This window comes from Bison bison, unplaced genomic scaffold, assembly GCF_000754665.1.
Source record: "Bison bison bison isolate TAMUID 2011002044 unplaced genomic scaffold, Bison_UMD1.0 scf7180017864032, whole genome shotgun sequence".
Lineage (NCBI taxonomy): Eukaryota > Metazoa > Chordata > Mammalia > Artiodactyla > Bovidae > Bison > Bison bison.
Genome location: NW_011494604.1, coordinates 2,629,410 through 2,652,617, shown reverse-complemented (window position 1 = coordinate 2,652,617; position 23,208 = coordinate 2,629,410). Strand labels below are relative to the sequence as shown.

General features: G+C 46.8%; 1 protein-coding gene across 4 annotated transcripts in view; it reads right to left on the bottom strand.

Moving 5' to 3' along the window:
- The window catches only part of KALRN (kalirin, RhoGEF kinase), a 626,732-nt gene that overhangs the window by 128,585 nt on the left and 474,939 nt on the right, over positions 1–23,208 (bottom strand). For all 4 annotated transcript variants that reach the window (XM_010834276.1, XM_010834277.1, XM_010834274.1 and 1 more), the window contains exon 34: positions 6,755–7,001. In XM_010834276.1, coding sequence (XP_010832578.1) covers positions 6,755–7,001 — 247 coding nt within the window. The remainder of the gene's footprint in view (positions 1–6,754; positions 7,002–23,208) is intronic.

Below are 23,208 nucleotides of genomic sequence, written 5' to 3'. Positions count from 1 at the left end.
CCCCGATCTTTCACCTCAAGACTCTTATTCCATACCTCTTATCATGCCTTCCATGTCCTTCTACATGTCACTCTAAAACCTCATGCATAGCAGGGTCACTTATGTTTTATTCTAAGCAATCTATGCACATAACAAAGAGAACAACTTCACAGCTTAAAAGCATTTCTACTTAACTTTGCAACCTCTGAGGCTCCCAGCAACTGTGAGAGATAAGAATGTTTATCTGCTTCCCCTACAGTCACAGAAACCAAGATTCAGTGACTTTCTACTCATTTCATATTCTGTCCTCTTCCTGATCCATCTGACTCCCTGAGTACCAAGCCCTCCCCAGTTTTCTCAAAGATTTGCAAGTATGCTTCTATGAAAAAGATAGGCTGGTTATAACATATTAGATTGAACCATTTAAAATTTCTGATTTTCAACCAGTTTTGACTACAAATATGGCTATTTCATGTGGTTCAACCTAATAAATTGGACCTCAAAATGAAGGTCGAATATATGCTATGCTTGATGGATTAAACACAGGACACTTAGACTGGTATCTCTTTAGGTTGCTTACAGTACTTGCCTGATGTGGAGAGAAAAAAGCAGATGTTTTTAGAACAGGATGGGATCATAGAGGTAAATCAGGAAGATATGGATGAAAGGTGATACAAATGCTATTTTAGAACACGTGACAATATGAATAACTTTACAGAAAAAAAAAAGACCAGCCCATAGAGAGCCTCAGAGTGGAAGGCAGTCACTATTAAGTCCTGAGAGAGACCAGCAGTGGACTCTCCAGCCGGTAGGCAGGAGGAGACTCTAAGTGTCTGGATTTGACAGCAGAGGAGATAGTAAAGGTGCATTTTCGCTTCTGAAGCAGAAAGTGCAGGGAATTCCCACCCCACAGTGAATCTGCTAGACCAGTTGGACCAGCTCCGGCGGGTATCCGGCCCCCAGCAGAGCTGGACCCCATTTAGCCCACTAGCCAGACTGCTGCTCAGAGCCATTCTGCTCCAGCCAGGCTCTTTCTAGTGGGCAAAGCACGCCCAGGACAAGTCTGTCTGCCACTACCGCCCATAGGGAAGGGAGCCCAGGAGACCAGAGGGAGAGGGAGTGTGAGGCATCATGTGTACAGGGCTGTGCTCTCTCAACCTTCACCCAGCCAGACTGGGTAAATCCAAGGGCACTGAGTCAGAGAGAAGGACAACAAAGTAAAATAGCTCTCTGCAGCACCTGCAGCCTTGGGAGGTGGTGGAGCATGGTGGGAAAGAGTGAGACCCTGGGAAATAGACCTGCGTTCAAATCTAGATCCACCACTAGCAAGCTATGTGACTTTGGGCAAGTTACCTGATCTAAGACCCAGTTTTCAGTCTGTCAAATGAGGAAAAAGTGAAGCATGAACACAGAATCTGGTGCTAAGTGAGGCCCAATAATTGCCAGGTACTTTTATGAGCTGATGACACACTTAATACAGGTCGGCAGGATCACAACTTGTGTGGCATCTTCAGCTGTGGTGGCACACCCCTCCAGAGCCCACTGTTCTCCGCTGCTCTGTACAGTCACACCTTCCCCAGCCTGGGTAAGCCGTTCCTGAGGCCAGCGAGGTGATAAAGGAGAACTCATCAGGAGACCCCATAAGAGAGGACTCCCTGTAAACAAGCTGGGCCACCACAGGCACGGCCTCTTTCCTCCAGGAGAGCAGCTCCAGGGCTCACCAGGCCCTGTTTAGTTTGGCTAAGCAAACAGGCATTTCCCTAGAGCTTCTTCGGGTGCTCAGTTGGAACCAGGGCAAAAATCATACAGGAAAAGAAAAGGAACACAGGTATCCTACAGAGCTGGGTGGAGAAGAACCTGGACTGTGCTTCTGGACCCTGTGCTTTTTTGAAAGACTGCTTTTAAGTGTAGAGTTCAGCGGCAGTAAGTACATCTCCAATGTTGTTTAACCATCACCATCATCTACCTCCAATTTTTTTTTTTATCTTGCAAAAGTGAAACCCTGTACCTGTTAAACACTAACGCCATAATTCCTCTTCTTTCCCCAGTCCCTGGCAACCACCATTCCACTTTCTGTCTATGACTCTGACTGTGGTAGTTACCTCACATCGTGGAATCATACAGTATTTGTCCTCTTTTGTCTGGCTTATTTCACCTGGCACAATGTCTTCAAAGTTCATCCACGCTGTAGCATGTGTCAGAGTTTCCTTCTTTTTTTAAGTCTAAATAATATTTCATTGTATGTATATCCTACCTTCTGTTTACCCACACATCTGCTAATGGACACTTGGGGTGCTTCCATCTTTGCTATGAACTTAACTGTACAAACACCTCTTTGAGTCCCTGCTTTCAAGTCTCTCTGGGGTATATATCCAGAAGTGGAACTTCTGGATCATATAGTAATTCTATGTTTAATTTTTTGAGCATTCCCATACTGTTTTTCATAGCAATTCACCATTTAACTTTCCCACCAGCAGGGTAAAGGTTTCCAATTTTTCCACAGCCTCACAAACACCTGTTGTTTTCTATGGTTTGTGAAAAAAATAATAGCTTTCCTGATGAACCACTATGAAATGGTTTCTCATTGCAGTATTGACATGCAACTCCCTCACAATCAGTGATGTTGCCCATCTTTTTATGGCTGCTAAGTTGCTTCAGTCTTGTCCGACTCTGTGCAACCCCATAGACGGTGGCCTGCCAGGCTCCCCCATCCCTGGGATTCTCCAGGCAAGAACACTGGAGTGGGTTGCCATTTCCCTCTCCATTGCAGGAAAGGGAAAAGTGAAAGTGAAGTCGCTCAGTCGTGTCGGACCCTTAGCGACCCCATGGACTGCAGCCTACCAGGCTCCTCCATCCATGGGATTTTCCAGGCAAGAGTACTGGAGTGGGGTGCCAATGCCTTCTTCGTCTTTTTATGGACTTATGACCATTTGTATACCTTCTTTTGAGAAATGTCTATACAAGTCTTTTGTTCATTTTAAAATCGAATTGGTTCTTTGTTGTTGAGTTGTTACATAACTGCATATTAACCTCTACCAATGGACTTCTAAGTCCTTCCCATGCCTGACACTCAGGCAGCACCAAACCCCTAAAGCAGTCACTCTGGACCCATTAGAATTACCAAGGAACTTAAAAAATACTAATGCCCAGGTCCTTGGTGGCTCTGAATTAACTGGTCTGGGTTGGGGCACGAAGCATCAGTACTTTTTAGTCTCCTCCAGGTGGTTCTAAGATGCCCCAGAATTGAAACCACTACCGCAAAGTCTTTGTCCCTTGGAAGGTACTGCCTTCGCCAGTCACTGCTGAGAAAGTCAGAGGGGATTAGGAAGAGGAACGACTAGGTCCACAGGCCCCAACTCCAGGGAGAAGCTCTAGGATGTCAGGGGGGCTGTAACAGGAAAGGCAGGCCCCTCTGCTTTGTCACACAGCCCCACCAGCAGTCCTGCCACAAAGATATCAAGAGGAAACAAGCAACCACTGACTCCTAAGTAGCCTCAGGAAGGAAAGACTGGAGAAAGGCCCTGGAGCTTCTCGGAAGCCCAGCAGGCAGAGTGTGGTACAGAGGTTCAGCGAGGAGGTAGGAGCCCTGGTCTCTTCCAGCTCTGCCACCAACTCCCTCCGTGGCTTTGAGAGGTCACCCTGCTTTCCTGAGCCCAAGAGAGCCCCTACAAGAGAGGAGGCTGGCCAGTGCAGTGATTCTCAACCTTTCTGTCCCTTGGATTCACCTGAGGAGGGCTTGAAAAACACTGACGCTTAGGTCTACTCCGGGAATTCCGACACCTCTTGTTCTAGGTGGGGCCTGGATCTTGTCGTTTGATAAAGCGTCCAGGTGACCCCAGGCAGCTGGAGTTGAGAGCCCTGCTCTAGTAGTTCTCCAAGCTCCCTCCTCAGCGCTGGCATCCAGGGCTCTTTTGTGTCCATTTCTGGGGATGGCAGTCGTGCTTGAGTACCCACGCAGCACTCAGCACACACACGATTTCCTACCCCTTAAGATTTGTAGGAGCACTAGCCTGATGCTCTCTCAAAGGTTAAGACGACCAGTTGCCTTCCGGCATTGACAAAGAAATGAATTCTGACCTCTGGTGACACTGGAGGATGCCCTAGCCTATTCCACAACCCCCAGAAGATCATTTCAGCCTCAGTTCCATTGGGCATAACTCAGGAGGTGGATGCCCACTGGAAACAAGTCACTTGGAGAGGAGAGAAGGCCAGGTGGCCCACAGGCAGCCTGCTGGATAGGAAAAGGAATAGCTTATTGAATTTCTGCTAAGAGGCTGAGACTCCAGACAGGTCCTAGAGAGAGACAGAGGGGCTTTTCCAAGATGAGGCGTGTGCTTGAATGTACATACTTGCAGCTGAGGCCTCGTTAGGGCCGTGAGGATGCTCTGAGAAGAGACTTAAACCTGACTGCTGGGACTCAGGCACCTGGAGGAGGGGGGTGGATCCTGAATCCTCGAGGTGAGAAGCCAGTGAGAGCTCACAGGCTGCCATGCGAAATCCCGCCTAACTGGCTTATGCTGGGAGAGAGCAAGCAGGCTGCCAACAGGAAGAGCCAAGGAAATGGTGACAGGACTACGGGTGGTGCTCATAAGAAGTCATGATGGCAGCAGAGTTAGCTGGAAAGTTCTGTGACAGTCTCCTGGCTTTCTTGCCTCTATTTTGCATCCCCCATCCTCAGCTCCCATTTTTCAATTAACTCTCCACCAACTGTATGCCCTCTCTGGACACCTCCACCTCCCCCGTTGGGCCAGGGCAGGGAGGGGATGCAACCAGCCAGGAACCAGGGAAGCCAGGCCTAGGGCAAGAAGCCCAGGTCCTCCCTGGAAGTCAAGTCTTTTCTGACGGACCACCCCACACTGGGAGATGAGTGACCAGTTAAGTTTCCCTGCAAATGAATGGCTGTCCTGGCTTTGTCTCTGGAGATGGGAGTTTTCAGTCATTTTGCTGAATAATCTGTGGAAGTGATATAATAACTATAACTTATCCTGACAGCTAACATGTACTGAGTGCCAGGCACTGTTCTAAGTGTTTTGCACATATTACTTCATTTCACCTGCACAATTCTAACCGCTTTGTGTCCCAGGTTCCCCCATGGTGAGATTTCAAGTAGAACCTGAGATCCCCTGCTTGTCCCTTCCCCAAAACCACCAGATTCTCTAGTGACCACTTCAGAGGACCCAGGAGCTACACCTGCAATTACAGATCCACACAACTTCCTGATACAGAGCAAAGAGGGAAACGCGGGTGATGGCTGCACTGGGGGAGGGGAGCACAGGGGTGTGTGTGCGTGTGTGTGTGTGTGTGTGTGTGTGTGCGCGCGCGCGCGCGTGTGGAGTGAGGTGAATTAGCTTTTAGCAGCCATTCTCCAGATGGAAACCACCCCTACCCGCTCCAGGCCCTTAGAAGAACCAGGCAGCACCAATAATGCAGCCTGCTATCGCCACCTTGTGGACGAGAGGAGGAAGTCAGGTTTTAGAGGTGGACCCGAGGGAATTCCAGAAATGAAAACACCACTATTTCATTAGTCAGTAGGATCAACAGTTCTCCTTGGCGACCCTTACCCCTGCCTCCCGACAGAATCAGGTCCTTCCCTCTTCCCATTCCATAAATACCTAGCACAGGGTTGCAGGGAAACCCTGAGGTGGATGTCTAACCAGTGACAAAAAGAAGCTCAAGAGTTTTCTGGGCCTCAGTGTCCTCAATGTAAAACGAGTGACTTCCAGGCCCTGACGGCCTTGACTTCTGAAGTCAGAGGTGCTGGTACTTGAGTGTGCGTTGGTGTCCCCAGGGACTTACTAACATGCAGACGGCGGCCCCGCGCCAGCATAAATGGCCCGGAAGGTCTGCAGTGGGGTCTGAGAATTTGCATTCCTAAAAGTTCTCAGGAGATGAAGATGCTGCCAGTTCAGCGACACCCCTCGCCTGGAGAATCACTGTTTCCAGGGGCTCAGTCTCCCTGGTGTGAGACAGTGAATAAACAATCAAGTGGGAAGAACACAGAGCTTATACAAAACAGAAGCCAAGGCTCCAGCAATTTGTACTTCAGAGGCACATAAATGAGTGTCTCAGACCCCGGCAGGGCTGAGGGGAAGGTCAAACTCAGCTGGCTTGGGCTGTGTGTTACCCCCAGGTTTGCTCAGGCTTCTGTGAACCATGAGCGCCTGGGGAGGGGGAGGAGCCCAGGGAGCTGACAGCAGCTGTGGAGTGGGAGGGGTTAGTGGAGAAGGGAATCTAGGTACTGGGCTGTGGGTGGAAGATAACTTTTTTGGATGTCCGGTGATACAATGGGAGAGTTAGAAGAGATCTTGGTGGCTTAGTCGCTAAAAGATGTGTCTGACTCTTGCGACTCCATGGACTGTAGCCTGCCAGGCTCCTGGGTCCATGGGATTCTCCAGGCAAGAATACTGGTTGTCATTTCCTTCTCCGGGGGATTTTCCCAACCCAGAGATCGAATGTGGGTCTCCTGCATTGCAGGCGCATTGTTTACCGACTGAGCTACCATGGATCTTAAGGGTCATCTAAGTCAGCCTTCATTTTTAAGAGGAAAATGATTCAGAAAGATTAAGTGATTCTTTCCCAAAGTTACATGGTTGTTCCATAGCTCTTTCTTTTTAAGCTCCCAGTGCACTCCCTTCACAAGTGAGATTTCTCCCAGAGAAATCCCACAGGTCAAAACAGGTTCCTGAGACAAGCGAGTGCCATGATGCTCTTCTAACAAGTGGGCCACATCTCCAACGGCCTCTGGTCCTCATCCCTCCCCCTCCTTTCTCCTTACCTTTCACCAGGGGGAAGAAGCAGTCCATCTCCACGCTGCTTCGGGAGTGGGAGATGCACAGGGTGCTGCTGGGGACCAGGCCCTCCTGGGGGGGGCTCCGCTCTGTGGTTCGGACCAGACACCAGCCCGGCCGCTCGCTCGGCCGCTCTAGCAGCTCCACCGTCTGTCCCACCTGGATGCTCAGCTCGCTGCTGTGGCCTGCGTTGAAGTCCTGGAGCACCACGGTCAACTCACAGCCGCCAGAGAGCTTTTGGGGGTGAGGTGGGGGTGGAGTAAAACACGAGGGCATGGGGAAAGGAGATGGGTAGGTGGATGGGTGGGGAAGGGGAAAAAGTATGCATGAGAGCAGAGGAGAGGGGGAAGGGAAATAGAAAAGATGAGATTCAGGGTGGAGAAAAGGTAGAAGATGGGAAAGGGAGTCGGGAAAAGGAAAGGAAATAAGGAAAAAGAAAACAAAAAATAAGAAATTAACACAGTGTTATTCAATTACTGTCATTCACTCTAGCTGTAGTGACAGTCTGGAGCCTACCCAGAACCAGGCTTTGCTCCTAATCCCTTCCTGTAGCATGGGAGTTAGTTCTTTTCATCATTCCTTTACAAGCTTCCAGCCAATGGTGCCCTCCAACCCTGGCCCTAGGGTGCCCCTTTTCTTCTTCCAAGGGCTCCTCTGCCCAACGCCTGGCTACACTCCTGGCCCTCCCACTCTTCTGGCGTCATTTTAAACTCACTCACTCTCACTTGATTCTAACTGATGTTGGGAATAAGGGAGACGACCTCCCTTCCTTCTCATTCCTGCCACCTTCCTCATCCCCACCCCATGCTGCAGCCATTAGCATAAAATGTAGGCACTAGAGATATAAAAGAGAACAGACCCTCAACTCCATGGCAGACACAGAAGACTGTTCGCCTGGAACAGAATCATCTTCTGCTTGCTCAGCCACTGGGGAGCAGGGGGAAGATGGGCAGAGAAGAAGAATGGGCACATCTCCCTTAGGAACCAGCCTAGTGCTCCAGCCTTCTTCTTTTTAGGCCTGCCACCATTCTTGGGGCAGAATCAGTAAAACTGGGGAGAGAGACCCCGCGACAGGAACACCCTCTGCTAGTTGAATACTGAGACTTATCACTCTCACCGAGAGAAACCATTCATTATTCATTTGTCTTCTGGAACTCAGCACACAGCCTGCCTCTTAGAAGAGCTGCTGCACTTAGGGGTAGGGTAAGAAAGGGATGAAGGGAAGGAACAGGAGACCCAGGGGCCCAGCTCAGCAGCCTGTTCTCTGAGATTCAGGGGGAAACTCCCTGTTATCTCCAGGGACCTCGCCTTCAGTCTGCACATCTTTGATTTAAGCCTCCAGGGCCTGCACTGCCAATGCCAGCAGCAGTAGCTATGAATTTTACACACATCCAGAGAGGCTTCTGCTGAATGGTAAGCACGGCATAGGTAAGCACAGTGAATAGGGAGTCAGCAGTGCCCCAGGGTCAAAAGCTTGGACTGTGAGAATTTTCTATTAAAGGAACTTGAATGTTACAGTGGGCTCGAAAAGGTTAACATGACATATGAGACTCATAGCTGCAATATGCATCATTACCAATCACAAAGCATGGAGTCCACTCTAAACACATTTCCATGGATGGGCGTGGTTCTGCCGTCAGGGTTAGGTCAAGAAGAGAAAGTGTAGGACAAAAGGTGGGAGGTGGAAAGAGACAAGAAGAAAGAAACATGGTTTTGGTTCATTTTTTCCATTTGACTCCACAGACCCCACCACCCACTCAGCTGGTGTTATCTTCTCCAAAGTGTCATTTAGAGAAGGATGTTGTGGAATGGAAATACCTCAAGTCTGAAGAGTGCTCTTACAGTGTGTAAAGTACCTTCACATATATTATCCACTCCATTGTCATTTCTTACATCAAGAAATTTAAGCTCAGAAATGTCGAGATCAGTGGTTGGAACAGTGAGTGTGCATGGAAATCACCTAGGGAGGTTATTGAAAATGTAGATGCCCTAGCTGTTCCCTCCCTTGCTCCTGGATTAGGACCCAGAAATGCATATTTTTAACAAGGAACCTCCAGGCCTCCTCCTGAAACTCAGGATTCTGGAAAGGGGATTCCCTGGTCTACTATTTGAGAAACACTGCTAGGTGGTTTCCCATAGTCACCCAGCTGGGCTTGAACCCAGACCTCGACTACAAACCCCTTGCTCCTTAAACCACATCCCACAGGGCAAGTCACACATTTTCAGGCATGTCTGTGGTTGCAGAGGGTGGGAGGCACATAGGGAGAAGATGCCCGTGGCCTGAGCTCCTGGGTCTCTCAGTGTGCCTGCGCTACACCGGGTCTCTGAAGCTTTTTGGATTGAAATTCTTGACCAGTTTATACTACATATGAATAACTGCATCACTGACACACAAATTTTACTTTGATATTCTATTTAATTTTTTCCCTGTCAGTTGCTGGTGGCATCCCACTAGGTCGATTACACTTTCTACTCTGGGCTAGGTGACCACGACATTTCCTTAACTCTAAGAAGTTCTGTCACTGAGTTTCTATGCCTCTGTGGCGTTCTCCTCTGTGCCACCCTCAGGAACTCAGGTTCTTTCCTGGGGCCAAGGGTGCACAGGGCCTGATGTAACCTGCAACCTTTTCAGGGCTGAGTGTGGCCTCTGCAGACTGCTGAGGGAACGCAGAGGGGGCCTGAAGCTCTGGCTGCAAACAGCTCAGTAGGGCATCAGACACAAGGCCCATTGCCCCCGAGGGCGAGTTACAGCCAGACCCACCCAGCAGCAGGTAGAGGACCAGGGCTGGGTGAGAGCATGGAGCCACGCTGTGCGCTTCTACAGTTCAAAACCCAGATCCAGTAGAGAAGCCTGGAAACACCACGAGGTGGTGCTGTTTGCCCCTTCAGGCTGACAGTCCAGAAATGAGGGCAGGGAAGATGAAGGAGAGGCATTTCTGTGACACTCATGCTCTAGATCCAGCCAAACCCACTTGAGTCAAATATAGGGTTGATAACCTGGCTCCTCTCACCTCAATGGCTTAGTCAAAGAGATTACTACACAGGGTCCCCATCCCCATGGCAATAAGGGAATTCCAAAGAGTGGCAATGGAGGGAATTAGGAGAAATGGATGAGGCAGTGGTTAGGCATGGCTGCGCCCCAAACAATCCCTTGTCCTCCTCCCAGAGCCACGGGGAAATTTTAGGGTGCACAGATTTGGGGTTCATAATTGAGAAACAGTGCTTCAGAAAACCCACAGTGGAATTAGTACTGAAAAGTTCTAAGAGCCCCTGTTGATATGGGGAGGGTCAAGGGCAGAGGGCCCAAGAGATCTCTGAGGAACCTTTGCACATTTAAGGTGCTTCCTTGCAATTCTTAACGTAATTCATTCAGGCTTTGTGCCTTATGCTTTCTGACAATGCTTCTCACCACCATCTGAACATTAATTACACAGAGTGTGTGTGTGTGCTCCATCACTTCAATCATGTCTGACTCTTTGCAATCTTATGAACTTTAGCCCTCCAGGCTCCTCTGTCCGTGGGATTTCCCAGGCAAGGATACTGGAGTGGGTGGCCATGCCTTCCTCCAGGGGATCTTCCCAACCTAGGGATCGAACCCTTGACTCCTCCGTCTCTTACACTGCAGGCACATTCTTTACCTCTGAGCCACTCGGGAAGCCCCTACACAGAGGGCTTATTAACCAATAAGCCCAAATCCCTCACAAATACTAAATTATCAGTTCCATAGAAAAGTTCATGTGTATATAAATTTCTTTCTGACCAGTTCTGGTGTCTCCTGACTCACAGAGTCCCATGACCATTATTTTCTCTTCCTCCACCTCCCATTTCCCAAGGACCAGTGGCGTGTTCCCAAAGACCAGTGGCGTGTCCCCATCCTCATGGTTTCTTATTGCCTTTGCAGCGAGTGGCACATTTGGGAAGTTCTCACCTCTCTGCCTTAGCTACATCTCCAGTCCCAGGAACGTAAATAGCTTTGTTTAACAGCTTGTTACAGAAAATGCTACAAAGAACAATTCCTGTTTTCACTTAGTTTCTTCACAGGCAATTAAGAACTTTTTAAGGTCTTCCTTTGCAAATCTTTAGATTTTTATTTTATATTTCTCAGCATGTTTGTTTTCTAACTTTCCTTTTAGGCTTGCAGATTATTTTTCCCATCTGGCTTCATTTCCAACACTCCCTTGTCAGAGATGACCCCTTTGTGTTTTCCCAACACAAAGCTGCCACATACAGCCAATCTTTCAGCTGTTCCCTGCTTGACTGACTAGCCATGGAGACATGCACAGAGCTGGAAAACCACTGCCAATTACCCTCCTTGCCTCCACTCTGGGCTTGTCTTTTGGCCTCTTGACTCCTCTTCAAGGAGGGCCATTCACAGAGAAGGCAGCTGTCTGGACACACTCTCTCTCTTCCTCAGTATCTGCATCTCCCAGAACTGACGTATTTTAAAGACGACTTTGCTTTTAATGATCAGTTCCTTGAACAACCTCTCCTTCCTGAGTATGCAAGCCTTCCACCTAAGCAGCTCTCATTCTTACTTCTCTGATGCATCTATCCCTCCCCTTGGCCCATCCTCCCATTTCATGGCTCTAGACTTGGATTACTTTCATAATTTCTTCAGCCTCCCGGGCCCTCTTTGCCTCCTTTAATTACCTGCTCTCTCCCACTGCCTGTCCATGAACACTAACCTGGGCCTCACCCTCTTATACATGCAGCTTCACTCTGAAGTTGCCCCATGGAGATCTGCCATCAGGCAGCTCACGGACATTCCCAGCACTTCAGATGTACTACTCTCCACTGAGCTGAGCTATGCTTATCCTCAAAAAAAGTAAAGCTATGATCAGGTTCTTTCTTTAACTAGTTCCCAAGGGTAAAGCAGGCCTTGTGTTCTAGACCCTTTTTACTGATCAAAATGTAAAAACTTGACTTTTTTCTCTATTAGCGGAGTCCCTGATTTCCCTAAGATGACCATTACTCCCCCAACAGTAGCTTGTTCTTTTCATGATGTACGTTTGAGTCTCTTCTACCAGCCTGTTGCTTATTCCCTCTATGAATAACATTCCTATTTGATGGGTGTCCTTAGACCTGTCTCTCACACCACAGAGGTCACAGGTGATTTGATGGGCACCAGGAAGGGCTGTCATGTCCTGTCCAAAACTTTGAGGCTGCATTGAAGTTTTATTGCATATTTTTAAACTATCTGAAATGGTTGCTTAACTTTCAAACTATCAGTTCAATCCTACTCCAGATTCTAAGACCAGACTTATTCCTGCTAGAAAAAAATGTCATGAGTCTTGACCTGATAGCACAGTCTCAGCATGAAGCTGGGGGTGGTGGAGTCTCCTCTGACCTTGCGCCCCTGTTTCTATAATCTCCCATCTTTCTCACTTCACAGTGACCCCCCTACTTAGCAGTGTGTCCCCATCTGGCCTGGGCGTGAGTCTTTGGTGAGGCCTGCTAAACCCCTTAGATGCTAATTACCACTTGTGTCTCCTCCCATTGTCCCTGAGTCATCAGCTGATTCTTTGGCTTCCTTTCCCAGTCTCTCTCCTTTTCGGGTCCAGGCTTTCTTAGTGGAGCCTGTTCCCCTCTTGCCCAGTCTCTGGGTGGACTTCACCCTCCACCCTCTGTGATGCTTCCCAGAGGGCAGAAGGAGCACCTCACTTCCCCCTGCTCCTCGGTGACAGCACACACTGTTATACACCAGGGAAGACTTCATAACCACCCCTGGCTCTTGCGCGTATTCACCAGAAAATGCTGCCTTCATGCAGGTCATTTTTGCTTGGTTACTATTTGGAGATTAATGGAACCTCCTTCTTGTACAAACAGTGTGAACTAGATTACCTCTGTGAGCTTCCCCATGTTACAGAAAAAGAACATGAATATTCCCTGTGGGGTTTCCGGTAATATTCAGAAATGTAGGACTATACCCCTCCCTTCTATTGTTATTTCAGAGCCTCAGCTTCTGTGTGCTCTAATCAGATTCTCCCCAGGCCGCACAGCCTAGTGGTGAGGCAGGGACTCTGGAGCCCTTTATCAGTTGTGTGACCAGGGACAAGATATTTAACATCTTGGTCTCAGTTTGCTCATCTGTAGAATGGGGATATGTCACAGTACCTACTTTGTAGGTTGTTATAAGATTAACTGAGATAACACTTGTAAGTAAGCTAATACTTTTAAATATTTTTAAAGCACTTAGTGCCTTGAAAAGAATTAGCTCTCTAAGTGTTAAAAATGAATGCCAGAGGTATTAATTTATTATTATTTAAATTTGAAGGGAAAGTTAGGAATAGAGAAAAATGGAAAAGAGAAATCAATTTGATGGTGCATTTATCTGGGAATAGATTGTGCCAGATGTATCAATATATAGGCATGTAAATGATTATATAATGATTATGCCATGAATTAATGTGTAAATGAATACTTTTTTTTTTCTTTTTAAACATCTTAATGGAGTCTTGTCCTAAACCCAGACAACTAGAAGAACTGGCCCTTGCTGTCTAGGGAATGTTATGTAGACACCTTTAAGGATTTCCCAAGTCAGCACGCCAGTTCCCTCCAATTAGCCCTGCTTGATCCTCAGAAAGCCTCAGGAACTGGAAGTACCAGGCAACAAGGAGGGCAGGAGTTCAGGTGGGGCTGAAGGGGTAAGATGGGCTGAAAGTCTGTAAAGGAAACAGGTCCCTAGTTCCCCCTCTACCCAGTGCACACTTTCCTGAAAAATTGAAATTCACTGAATATTTACACACAGAGTAAGGAGATGACCACATCCTTGTCCCTGTTGGCTCCCAGAATACTGGCAATCAAATAAACATCTGAGGCTCTTTCATTGGGGAAACCAAAAAGGTGTAGGGAAACTGACAGCTGGGAACCCCTCCCCAGAAAGCCGCAGTGCCCTGCCCGATCACCAACAGGGAATCCTTCCAGTCAATAAGCGCCTTCCTTTTACTCAGAATATGTGGTCAGGTTTCTTGGTGCCTCAAGATTCAGCTAAGAATTACCAGACTTTTCAGAAAAGTCTCCCTGACAGAGACCAAACTAGGCAAACACAGAGGACCAGGAACTCAGAGGGAACAAAACGCAGGCAGGACAAACTTCAGCAACACTATAATGTCCTCAGAGAGATAAGAGGATATCTTATCCATGGAAAAAGAACAGGCTGCTACGGAAAGAAAACTTACAGGATGAGAAAGCGCTCTTAGAAACCAAAATTATGGTTGAAAAGAGACATTTCATATATGGGTTGGTCTCCCGCATTGCAGGCGGATTCTTTACCAGCTGAGCCACCAGGGAAGTCCATGTGGATTGGAGATATATTCAAATTTTCCAAAAAGTAGAATAAGAACACCAGTAGAGGAAAATAAGAGGAAAATAAGACAATTAAAGAATCAATCCAACAACTTTTAGCTAAAGTAGAAAGGAATAAATTGTAAAGAAAAATTCCCAGGACTGAGGGCATGAATTGCCAAATTGATACAGTGTTGTAAGTGCCTGCTGTAATTAGTTTTGTTTTGTTTTTTTTTTTAAAAAAAAGACCTACTCTAAAGCACAGCACTGGAACATATCAGTCAAAGGGCACCCTAAAAGCTTTCAGAGAGGAGAAAAAGTCAGGTAAAACTCCAAAAGTCAAGAATGATAACGATAGCAGATTTTAACAACATTGAACATAAAAGAAAATGGAACAATTTCTTTAAAATTCTGAGGGGGAATGACTTCCAATCTAGAATTCTATGCCCAAACCATCATTAAGACGAGGGTACACTAAAAACATATTCAGACTTTAAAGACTAAAAAGTTTGCCTCAACAAGCATTCAGTGAGTATTATGATTACCATTTGTTTCTCCAATTTTCCTTAATTTCTCTTTACTTTCTTTGTTTCTCTTAATGTGATATGCCTTTGATACATACAAAATAAAATTAATTCCTTCATTCCCTTTATAAAAAAAAAATGAACTGCCTGAACCCACAAAATGGTTTTTGATTTTAGCAAAGCATTCATCAGAATCTTATGTGATAAACTTTTAGTTAAAACAGTGAAATGTGGACTGAGATGATGCTGGAACTGTTGGGTGGATTTATGGCCTGTTGGAGGTTAAAGGAATCTGGGGGCTCATCTGATCCAATCCTCTCATTTTACAGATGAGAAAAATAATTCTCCAAGAAAGAAAGGAACTTAACTAAGGAAAATAGTGTTTGGAAGACAGTAGATACTAAATAAACATTTGTTGCTTGAAAGGATACGTTAGTAAGCAAGCAAATGAGTTAAGTCAGATATTACTCAGCCTCCTTTTTTTTTTTTTTTTAAGATAATTAATTCATGACTGTGCTGGCTCTGGCTGTTCTGCATGGGTTTTCTCTAGCTGTGGTGAGCAGGGGCTGGTCCCTCTAGTTGTGGCGTGCAGGCTTCTCATTGCAGTGTTTTTTTCTTGCTGCAGAGCACAGGCTGTAGGGTGTGCAGGCTTCGGTAGTTGCTGCACACAGGTCTAGCTGCCCCGTGACATGTGGGATCTTCCTGGACCAGGGATCAAACCTATGTCCCCTGCACTGGCAGGTGGATTCCTAACCACTGGACCACAAGGGAAGTCCTATCCAACCCTTTTAACTCACACAGGGAAAAGCTGAGGATCTCAACCTAGTTGGTAGTTGGGCCAAGACCAGACTCGGGTTTTCAAATTTAGGCTCAATACACTTTCACCAAACTTTGCTAGATTAATGATGTCATTGCTCTAAAAGAATAACACAAGGCTCTCAGTCCACTTTCCCACCAAATGCCTTGATATATGGAGTGATGTCAGTGTGGGAGGAGGGCTTTCAGATCCACGCTGCAGAGGTTGCAGAGCTGGGAGAGGCAGCTAGGATGACAGATCACAGGAGCCAAGTGCCTTCGTGGGTTTCTCTCTGGCCTCCTACTCAAGGCTGGATTCTTTTAAAGATACCTGGCTGTCTGCTTTATGATACTGTTCCCTGCTGGTGAAGAGCTGCGGTTTTAAGAACATTTTCCTTGTTTTTAATTTTCATTCATGGTTCTCAGTCTGCGTTCCAGGGGAGTACAGAGGATTTAATTCTTCCTTTTTTTAAACATTCCTTCTAATGGCTCTAGAACATGTAGTCTGCAATATTTTCTTCATATGCTTCTGGATAAACTTCAGTATGTTACTGTCCCTCCTAATAGGGTGGTCCCTATTAGGACTGAACCTATTTCTTTAGATGGAGTCTTCCAGCACAGACCAAGGCACATACTAACTTCCCGGGAGTGACCGCTATACTTCCATGTGGTTCGAGAGTCTCTTGTTAAGTCAAACTGTTGATGCCTATTAAGCAGAATCTACTGCAAACCCCAATCTGAATTGCAGGGTCTTCTCAAGCCTGCACCTGCCCTTTCTCTACTTGGGAGCTCTGAGACTTTTAACTCAGAGAATTTTCTTTTTATCTTCATTAAATGAGGGGTGACCTGTTGACCCCATGATAGAGGGGCTTGTCTCAGCCCTTGCTGAGAATGTAAGAGACAGCTGGCCAGCTGCTGGCAAGCTGGCGGGTGGGGGGTGAATTACACATTCACATTCAGAAGAAGTACATTCTCAGTGCTTTGTCTCAGAAAGCAAACACCCATAGTGACACAGGCCAAAAGAGATGCCAGGAGGCATCCTGTTAATTTCTCATTTTTGGGCTGAAAAAGATGATAATTTGCATCTGAATGGCCCTTTATAGAGTACAAAACTCTTGCACAGACATTATCTGACTCTCACGGATCCCTGATTTTACAGATGAGGAAACTAAGGCTCAACGAGCAGGGAATGACAGGCTTAGGGTCACAGACAGCAAATCACAAAGGCAGGACTCCAAGTCTTAGAATTGCAGTTATCTCATCCACACTCATTCACTTGCTCCGCAGCCAGCCACTGAGCTGGGCACGGGGCACAGAGCAGTGAGGCAGATGGTTGTGATGACCTGCCCTCACGGGCTTACTAGCTGTCCACACATCATATGAGCACCCAGGTTTGACAGGGGAAATGCAAGGTACTGGTCCAGGGATGAGGAACAATGTCCCTTACTACTGCCCCATGGGTACTGCCACGATTGTGTCTGTTACTAGCTTCGGCCCCTCCCTGGGCCGGGACAGTGGATAACAACCTCACTCCTGCTTACCCACAAGCCAGGGGGACCCTAGAGCACCTGCCTCTCTCTGATGCTGGCCCACTCAGCTCCGTCACCACTGGGCCACCTCCAGTTGTGCAGATGCCCCCTCTGCAGATGAATGATCTGGAACAAATGCCAAGTGAAGAGAGAGTGCAGCAGCAACAGAAAGGTTCCCAGAGTCTCATCACAGCTTCCCTAAAAGTTGTGGTCTTTGCCATCAATGAATCACTGTTAGAATTTCCTCTTATCCCTGGTCCTACCCTTTTCAGTGTGAGTTTGGGTCTTGGTCTGTGACCCCATATTCCCTATTTCCCAGGCTCACCCACTACTGGGTGAGTCCTAACGGGACTTTCTGCTTCTATCTGCTGCTGTTGGCTGGTTTTGCTCTGGGACTGACTGCCAACCACGTCTCATGTCTGGTTCCTGACATTGTGTCTTCCTCACCACTGCCTCCCAGCCTGGTTACCAACTATCAGGATGCCCCTGCTGGACACTGCTTACTACCTGTCCGTGATCTGTGATTTAGTTTCATCTTCACTTTTTAACTTGCGTTTTTTGTAATTTTATCAACAAGATCTTTTTTTTAAAAAAAAGATGTGCCTTGGTCCATTAGGAGTTAATGTGTTCTCTGCTCCTGACTTTCAATTCAGGTCAGTGCTCCAGGAACAGAGGAGCAAAAAAAATGTTAGTCGCTCAGTTGCGTCTGACTCTTTGTGATTCCATAGACCGTAGCCCGCCAGGTTCCTCTGTCCTTGGGATTCTCCAGGCAAGAACTGGAGTGGGTAGCCATTCCCTTCTCCAGGGGATCTTCCCAGCACAGGGATTGAACCCAGGTCTCCTACATTGCAGGCAGATTCTTCACTGTCTGAGCCACCAGGGAGAACAAAAACTTTTCTTTCTTTCGTTTTTTAAAGATGTGCTTTGGTCCGTGAAACATTAACGTGTTCTCTGTTCCTGACTTTCAATTTAGATCAGGGCTCCAGTAACAGGAGAAAAAGAACAGTGCTAATGGCGCACTGTGGCCACTAGAGGGAAGCAAAAGCTAGGACTTACTAAAGGCAAGAGCCACACTTGGGTTGCTTGACTAGAAGACTGGATCCTACCCTGCTTAGGTAGGACACATGTGGGAAATATGAGACAGATGGTTGCATAGTGTCTGCACACAGTAGATGCTCAATAAATGTTTGCTGGATTAAATTCCTAATTTTGGATATAAGAAAGCACAGACCAGGGCAAGTTACATGACGTGATCACAAAATCAGTGTCAGGGCCCAGTCTTCTTGGCTCTCAGGCCAGTGTGCCTTTCCATCACATGGTACACCAGTCTCCCTCCCCCTCCTTTTCTGCTCCTTTCTCTACCAGATCCAGATTTCTCGACCTGTCCATCCAGATTCCAAAACTTCCTCGGACAAAACTGTAGTCATTTTGTGGCCCTTTCCTGCATCCCTTATACCTAATCTGAAACCTGGCCCCGTCAGGCTATAGAAACCTCTTTGTTGTCTCCTCACTAATCCAGGCCTGCACCACCCACCTCTGAGTTTCTGTGGGTGTCTCCTCATATCTACTCTTCCACGCTCCGGCATCATCATAAATCTATTATTTTAGATACAATCAACTCTACTGTGTGTGTCCCTTCAAATTCTACCAGCTCCATCCTAGCTTCACAGCCCCTGTGATCATCCCATTCACTTGTCTACCCCAACTTCTGCCACTTGTCCAGAGATGTTCTCCACTTGATCTCTTTCCCGACAGGTACCGGTCATTTCTGCCTCTGGACAGCTGTTGATGGGGTGGGTGACAGTCCCACTGAAAGTTCCCTCTTCCTCTGCAGACCCTGTCTTCCCCACAGCTCTTGATTCCCTGCATCTCACGTCTCCCACATTCTTTGGCAGTCGTCTGCACATCACTCTTTCCCCTTCCTGGGACTAATGTGTCCTGACCAACGTGTTTGATACTGAAGCAGTCAGAAGGATTTACTCTGTCTCTTGCCTTTTTGGTTTAGTTACTGAATTTGTAGAGTGCCTTCTTAGTTTCATCAATTTTCTCCTACTCTATGGCATTGCTTCAACAATGGGCCTGCCAGAGCTCTGGCTTTGGTAATAGCCAAAATGATTGTGACTGTTACAGTGTCACAGCATTTTTCCTCACAATTTTTAGCTTTTTGGTTTTTCCTACCAAGATATGTCAACATCTGTAACCCAGACACTGTTTCAGTTGGTAGTGGTGGCAATGGAGTGGTGGGGCAGGGGGTGAGGGAACTAGTAAGACTAAGACTTCCCTGGAGGACCGCATGGTGGTTTATAGGCTGGGTTTTGAACTCAGCAGTCTGAACGTGAATCCAAGTTCTTCCACTGAGTAGCTATGTTACCTTGGAAATGGAAGATACAAGGTCTGTTTAAGTTCCTCATCAGAAATACTGAGGTACTGAAGTTAACAGAGTTGCCATTTTGGTAAAAGATAATGCATGTGAAGCACTTGATATCCAGTTAATGGCTATTATTCTTGTGATTTTTTTACTATTGTCATTATTATTTCGTGTGATTAGTTGATCTATTGAGTGTAGATGCAACAGTCCCTTTTCTTTAGAGAGAGAAATCATTCATTTTATTTTAAAACGTTTAAATGCTATACATAGAGACAGTACATCTATCATCTCAGTGAATTTTCTCAAACTGAACACATCTGTGTGATCAGTACCCAGACCCCAGAAAAGAACATGAGCAGCAGCCCTTAGGCCTTACTCACACTCACTTCCTGGTACCCCCCACAACCTTTTCTGTGTGTGTGTGGTGAGAATAGTTACTGTGAAATTTGTCCTCAACACATTTTTAAGTGCACAGTGCTCAAAGCTGTACTGTTGGCTACAGGCACAATGGTGTACAGCAGAGCTCTACAATCCTCAACATTCCCTTCTATGCTGTCCTGCCGTGTGACTCTGAGCAGTGAGGGTTTAACAGAGTCAGAATATTTCAACTTCTTTCTGATAGTCGCAGAAACTGGGGTCAAATATTAAGGAAGAGTACTAAACTGCAGGTCCGGTTAGAATATCTGGGCTGGACTAAGATTTAATAGCTAATGGCAGAATGCAAAGTCAAGATCATAGACCCTCTAAGAACTGGGGTGAGATGGGAACTCTGTTTGCCTTTAGATATAAATCAACTATACCAAATATGGGTTGAGAGCAGACATCCATAGTTTCAGAGGAGGCAGAGGAAAAATCAGTTTAGATATCTTTTAAAATTTTAGAATTTTTTCTTCACTGTGCTTCTTCCCTTGTGATTAGGAGTTTAGTAGTTAGAAAAGGCTGGCTTGATCTGAGATACATCCTGGACAGAATAATCAAGGAAGGGAGGGGCAGACTCGGTGAGGAAACTGATGGCCCGTAGGAGCACACACCACCTAAGCTAAGAGTTCCTAGTGGCAGCACTTGGGTGGAGAGCAGATTTCTTTATATCCTAAGGAAAAGATGGAAATCAGTGTGGTACTTGGGCAAGTTACAGAAAACTAGGCAGTGTGCCTCTGGGAGGGCCCCTGGGCCCCAAATGTTAGCACACAGGGAGGAGAATGAGCTCTTAAGTAAAGCAACGGTTAGTAGTGTCAGCCTCGGGATGTTTTTGGTATACATCAGACCAAAGAGCTTCCCTGGTGGCTCAGATGATAAAGAATCTGCCTGCAATGCAGGAGACCCAGGTTTGAACCCTGGGTCAGGAAGATCCCCTGGAGAAGGGAATGGCTGCTCACTCCAGTATTCTTGCCAGGCTAATTCCATGGACAGAGGAGCCTGGTGGGCTACAGTCCATGGGGTCACAAAGATTCAGACACGACTGACTAACACTTTTCAGACCAAAAAAGAGAATATTCTACTAGAGCTAAACACTCTGGTATACAAGTAAGACAGCACACACATACTCAGCATCACAACAGGGGAGCCCCCCCATAAACACTCCCCACTTTCCTGGGTCTTCAGCTATTGGCAATGCACTGGATTCTAATAGAGAAACAGTCACCTCTTCCCCCAAGTACAAAGAGGTACTTCTCTCTCAATGTTTTGACTTCTGGAAAGTCTTGGTCAACTTCAAACCAACTTGGTTTCCGCAGGGAAGAAACTGCTTAGATTGTCTAAGGTAGATTAAAGGTAGAAATTCTTCTCCTTTTAGGTTGACCTCAAGTTACTCATTCATTCAACACATATATATGAAGCAGTCCTGCCTCTGGATTTACAGTTAGGTCAGCATGCAGTCCTCAAATGCCTGCCCCAAGCACCCAGATACATCCTCCCAGCACACATGGTCAAGGATGTATTCCACATTCTCGCAGCTCCATCCCACTGCTAAGACCTTCCTTAACTGTTCCCACCAGTTTCCTCCACCTGCTTCCTATCTCCCCAGGAAAGCCTTCATTAGGCCTGAGACCTCCAAGGGATTCTTTGAGATGCTCCCTCCCACCTGTCAGCTGTGTCTAACATGGATCCAGACTGGGCACTTTGGGCTCTAGGACCATCCCCCATATCATGAGGATGCAAGGTTTCCTTTGGGGAGAAGATGTTCTGATTGTGAATTTCCCCAGAGGCACTCACCCTCCACACTCACTACCACAATAACCCTCATTTATACTGAGGTCCAGGCAAAGTCACTGCTTAAAATCACCACTGCCAGGCAACTGCTAGGCACTTTGACAAGGTAAAACTGAGTTGTCAGTGAGAACAACAAGGGTGGTGTTTGCTTCTTTTGAAAATAGCTTTAGATTTTAACTATCTTAGGACTTTTTTTTTTTAATGAAATTCAATTAGTGGCTGATGAGAGCTCTCTGGGTTGCATGCCCTTTCTGATGACAAAGCACACTCTCCAGTCTTTCTGTTGCCTCTTCTGTTTGACTGAAGGAAAATCTGAGACAAAGGAGGCACTTTAGGACAAAAACTCTCCCATGCTCAGTCTTTGCCTTCTCGATTGTGAAGTCAGCTGTGGGCAGGGCTGGTTCTGACCTTGGGGTGAAAGGAGACCTCGGTCGAAAGGAGACCTCACAGAGTTAAGATGGAGTTGCCTTCTTTATCTAAAACCATGTTCCTTTAGATAGGGCTGGACTATCCAGGCCTCAGAGAAGCTCTATCAGGGTGGGGTGTGGCACAGACCCCCACCTGCCTTAACAGTGGAGGCTGAACAGAGATTAATGACACATCCATGACCAGGTGGCAGTCTCCTCATGGCAGTGGTACCCAGCCTCCTGCCCCAGCCTCTGGGCAGAGGACACTGGGAACCTCGCCCTGGGGGGCTGCTCCTTTTCTGGCAAAGTGCAGGAAACGGTGGTCCTCACCCGCTGGGCTTCCAGGAACAGCTCTGTGTCTCTGTGTGAGGCTCCCACACTTCAACACAGCTGCTGCTGGCAGCTGCAAGGTGGATTTTTTTTTTTTTTAAATCTCAGCATATGAGGTTTTGAGAAAAGAAAGGCTCCCTACACATCAGGGAAGCTGAAAATTAGAGGAAGAAATTCACGATTCATTCTCTAGGCATAAAGCCACTGCCACATATGCCACAAATGTCACCGGATCCCCAGGTCTAGCATGGACCTCAGACTCACTGGCAAAGGATGAGAACATAAAAGACTCCAATATACACAGAGTTTCACCCTTCATATACCAGAAAGGGAAAATGAAGAAGGAAGTGCTTGTTGCTACAGTAGAAGAGTCAGAATTATTGGTCATTACGCAGCAAGTAAAATGTCAGGTAATACAGGAAATGTATACTCTTAAATACAGCCAGACCATTGAGAAAGAGTACAGATATCACCTCTGGCCATAAAAGTGAAGCAAATCCCCTTTGTGCATGAGAAAATCCTAATCACGTCACAACATCCTTTAGCACCCCCGTCTTCAGCCTTCCCGTCTGCCACAGCAGTCTACAATCCACAGGTCCAGCTATGGACCTGTTCATGGGTCCTGAACACCCATCTGAGGGTGTCTGTTCAGCTGTCCCCTCTGCGTGGAACACCTTGCCCCCCAGTGCTCACCTGCCACATTCTCCTGCTCCTGTGTGGTTGAGCTCAATTTCCTTATGTCCTGATTAATTATCGAATTGATTCATTCAACAAAAATGTATACTGAGTGCTTACAATGTGCCAGGTATTGCTTTAGAGACTGTATTCAGCACTGAAAAAAGAAATACTTTTGACCACATGGAGTTTGCATTCTTGTAGGGGAGGCAGGCAGTAAACAAGATAAATAGGTAAGACAAGCAGCATGTTAGAATGCTAGTGATTAAGTGCTAAAGAGCAAAAGAGAGCAAGGAAAAGGTATGGAGAGTCTAGTGCGTG